Source organism: Austrofundulus limnaeus, unplaced genomic scaffold (assembly GCF_001266775.1).
Source record: "Austrofundulus limnaeus strain Quisiro unplaced genomic scaffold, Austrofundulus_limnaeus-1.0 Scaffold1812, whole genome shotgun sequence".
NCBI classification, from domain to species: domain Eukaryota; kingdom Metazoa; phylum Chordata; class Actinopteri; order Cyprinodontiformes; family Rivulidae; genus Austrofundulus; species Austrofundulus limnaeus.
In genome coordinates, this window is record NW_013954214.1 from 8,249 (window position 1) to 11,836 (window position 3,588).

General features: G+C 32.0%; 1 protein-coding gene across 1 annotated transcript in view; it reads left to right on the forward strand.

Moving 5' to 3' along the window:
• LOC106536430 (kinesin heavy chain isoform 5A) overlaps window positions 1-3,588 on the forward strand; it is a 26,812-nt gene that overhangs the window by 1,104 nt on the left and 22,120 nt on the right. The window contains exons 2-3 of the mRNA XM_014033714.1: window positions 3,150-3,237; window positions 3,345-3,418. Coding sequence (XP_013889168.1) covers window positions 3,150-3,237; window positions 3,345-3,418 — 162 coding nt within the window. The remainder of the gene's footprint in view (window positions 1-3,149; window positions 3,238-3,344; window positions 3,419-3,588) is intronic.

Genomic DNA, 3,588 nt, shown 5'->3' on the forward strand with positions numbered 1-3,588 from the left:
CATGTACAGAAAATAGCTTTTTTAAAGGATGCAGCTTAGTTTTATAATTTTAATAAAAAATGTCTGAATTGCTTCTTTGAGATTTTAAAGAAAACAAAGTTGATTTTTGAGATCATAAACATCAGTCTTCAGTCTCAGCAGAATAAATAACTCATTTGTCAATTTCACCATCTTTTAAAGCAAGAACTGCTGTTAAAACTGAAAAATTAAATTATTTAATTTCTGTTTGTCCAACAGATGTTTTAATCTCAACTCTCAGGTTTTTTAAATGATTTGAACAAAAAAAATTGAGGACTAAATATGTCAGATGGTTTTATACAGGAACAGAGGGAACTGTCTGATGCTGCAGACATCTCCTGACCTTCCTCCTCCTCCTCCTCCTCCTCCTCCTGCCTCTGAGCAGCACAGTCAGAAACTGATCTCTCTAATTGCTTGAAGATCAATAATCATCACTTACTGACCTGGTTTCTCTTATCTCTGGCTCCTGTCTTCCTTTATAGTTTTTCGTTTGTTCTCTTTTTCCTCTCCTGTGGTGTTTTCTGTTCTTGTTTCCTTTCTGATTTTTGTTTCCTTATCTTGTCTCCTGTCTCCTTTTTGAATTCCTCTTTTCTCCCTCCTCTTCCTCTCATTCTGAGACTAAACGTCTCTGTAAATCACTCTGGCGTGGAGGCGGTCTGCAGATGAATCAATTTGCTAATGAGAATTAGTCCAGCTCAGTTTCTGGCAGCTGACGTTATTTTCCCTCACGATGAGACACTCAGGAGTTACTGTAATGATGCTGAAGACATAATGTTACCTTCAGGGACCGGATTTAATACAAACCAAGCGAGGCAAACAAAAATATTCCATTTTGCAGCGTTATTGTTTTATTTTAATACATATTTAAACACTTAATTTAGCTTTTAAAACACATTTGATCAGACGCTGAATACATCGGCAAACATTTGATTTCAGTACTTGCCTGACTAAGCAAATAAGGCTCAAATTTTTGCATTTAAAATTTAGTAATTGTTAGTGGTGTTCTGATCTGATATTAATCTTGGATATCAGTGGGATGTTAGCCAAAACACGATTATCAGATTATATCAGCATATGTCTAAAATCTGCTGTATAAATTCTCTGATACAAGTAGTCCATTCCAGAAATTATATCCAGAAGCTTTTAGACCCAGAATAAATTTTATTTTACACTTTAAAAATATGTTTTTATCGGCCTCATTGAGGTAATATTTTAGAGTTTCCTATTTTATTTGTTATTCAAAAACAAATAGAGCGGCACGAATGTTCAGTGTTTAGCACGAACGCCTCACAGCAAGTCCTGGGTTCAATCCCCAGTTCGGACCTCTGGTTTCCCTCACCCCTGAAAACAGGAACAATAGGTTGCCTCCAGGCCTCCCTTGAAAAAGAGATCTGAGATCTCATCGGGTCTTGCCTGCTTAAATAACGGTAAATAATTTATTTGACTTTAATTTGTTTAACTATTATATGATTAAGTTATAAATATATGTAACCCATAGATTACTTATAAATTAAGGATGCAAAAATATGAAGATTTCAGCCGATATCAATATCCGATTGCTGTTATGACCGATAACCAATATTTACCTATATTACACAAACACACAAATTATTTATATATACATACACACAAATACACAAATTATTTATATATACATACACACAAATACACAAATTATTTATATATACATACACACAAATACACAAATTATTTATATATACATACACACAAATACACAAATTATTTATATATACATACACACAAATACACAAATTATTTATATATACATACACACAAATACACAAATTATTTATATATACATACACACAAATACACAAATTATTTATATATACATACACACAAATACACAAATTATTTATATATACATACACACAAATACACAAATTATTTATATATACATACACACAAATACACTTGTGTCTTTTTCGATACCATAAGAAAATGACCAATATCGACTGATACCGATGTTAATGCTGATATATCGTGCATCTCTATTATAAATGGGTCTGCTTTTCCTCATGCCTACTGTTGTTATTGTTCACTATTTGACTTGATCAGGACTTTTTATGATTCCACACTACCAAATAAATAATAAAAGTATGTAGTATTCTTTCTGATATCATATCAGGTATCGATATTGGCCAAAACTCAAGGATGCAATAATGTATCGGAAGTGAAAAAGTTGTATCAGAACTTGTTTTGAGGCATTTATGCATATTTAAATGTTGAAATTATTGACTGTGAATGTGGCTGACTAAACACAGATCTGTAAAAGTTACGCCTATTTGCATTTTAGCTTTTGTGTGCTGTATAAAAAAATAAAATAGACTGAATGAGCTTAAGTTTGCTTAACAAAATTTGCTTTGAACAGGCCTATGCTAACTTAGCTTTAAACATTTTGTGTGTTTTTAATGAAGTCTTGGCAAATAAAAAGTACATTGTCCTGGAAAAGTTTAAAAATGTATTTCTGGTTTTAAGAAACCTTTGTGAAAAATAGCACCTGTTATTTACACCTGTAGTCAGTTTATAGCACCTTACTGGATACAAAGTTAATAATGAAAAAGTCTGGTTTTCTTCAAACTTTTCACACATTTGATATATTGTTAGAAACAGAAACAAAGAACTTTAATAGACTTGGTCACCTGAGGCTGAAACACAACTCTGATGTAAAAACAAACATAAAACACCATATTTTTCTGACTGCTAATGTTGTCTCTTTAATTTGCATATTTACATAAATGTTATAGTTTACAAGACATTTATCATGCTGTGAAAATAGAAATAAATAATAACAATCACCTGAAAATGATTCATTTAAAAGAGTATATTGTTCAGGAAAATAAAAATGAGTCACTATCAAGCATCAGATGTTTTAATGAGTCATAGATTTCATCACTAAAATACCACACCGATGGTTGTTTGTTCTGAAAAATACAGCTTTTTAAAAATACCTCTAGAGATTATGAAGGTGTTTAATTGTTTAGTTAAACACACACATCTTAAATAAATTAAAAACATGTTAGATTTAATGCTACTTTTATTAACCCTAACCCTTATTTCTCTCATCAGTAGCATTTTAATAGTTTGTTGTTGTTTACCTTTCGTTTCAGGGGAAGTCGTACGCGTTCGATCGAGTGTTTCCAACCAACACCACTCAGGAGCAAGTTTACAACACCTGCGCCAAGCAGATCGTGAAGGGTACGCTCAAAAACAATAAATATACTAAATATAAATCTTTAATGTAAAGTTTGTGGAGTTTATGTGAAACATCTTGTTTTTTTTTTGTTTGTTTGTTTTGTTTACAGATGTGCTCAGTGGATACAATGGCACTATCTTTGCTTACGGACAAACCTCCTCTGGGAAGACTCACACCATGGAGGTACGACTTTTAAAGCAAAAAGCAAAAATTACCTTTGGTCCACTCGTAAAAAAATATTTATGTTAAACCATTCCTCCCAAAACTTAAACTAAAAGCGTGTTTTACTGGGAGTGTGGCTGACATCATTTGTTACTTTGTGGCCAAAACAATACATACATATGTGTATATAT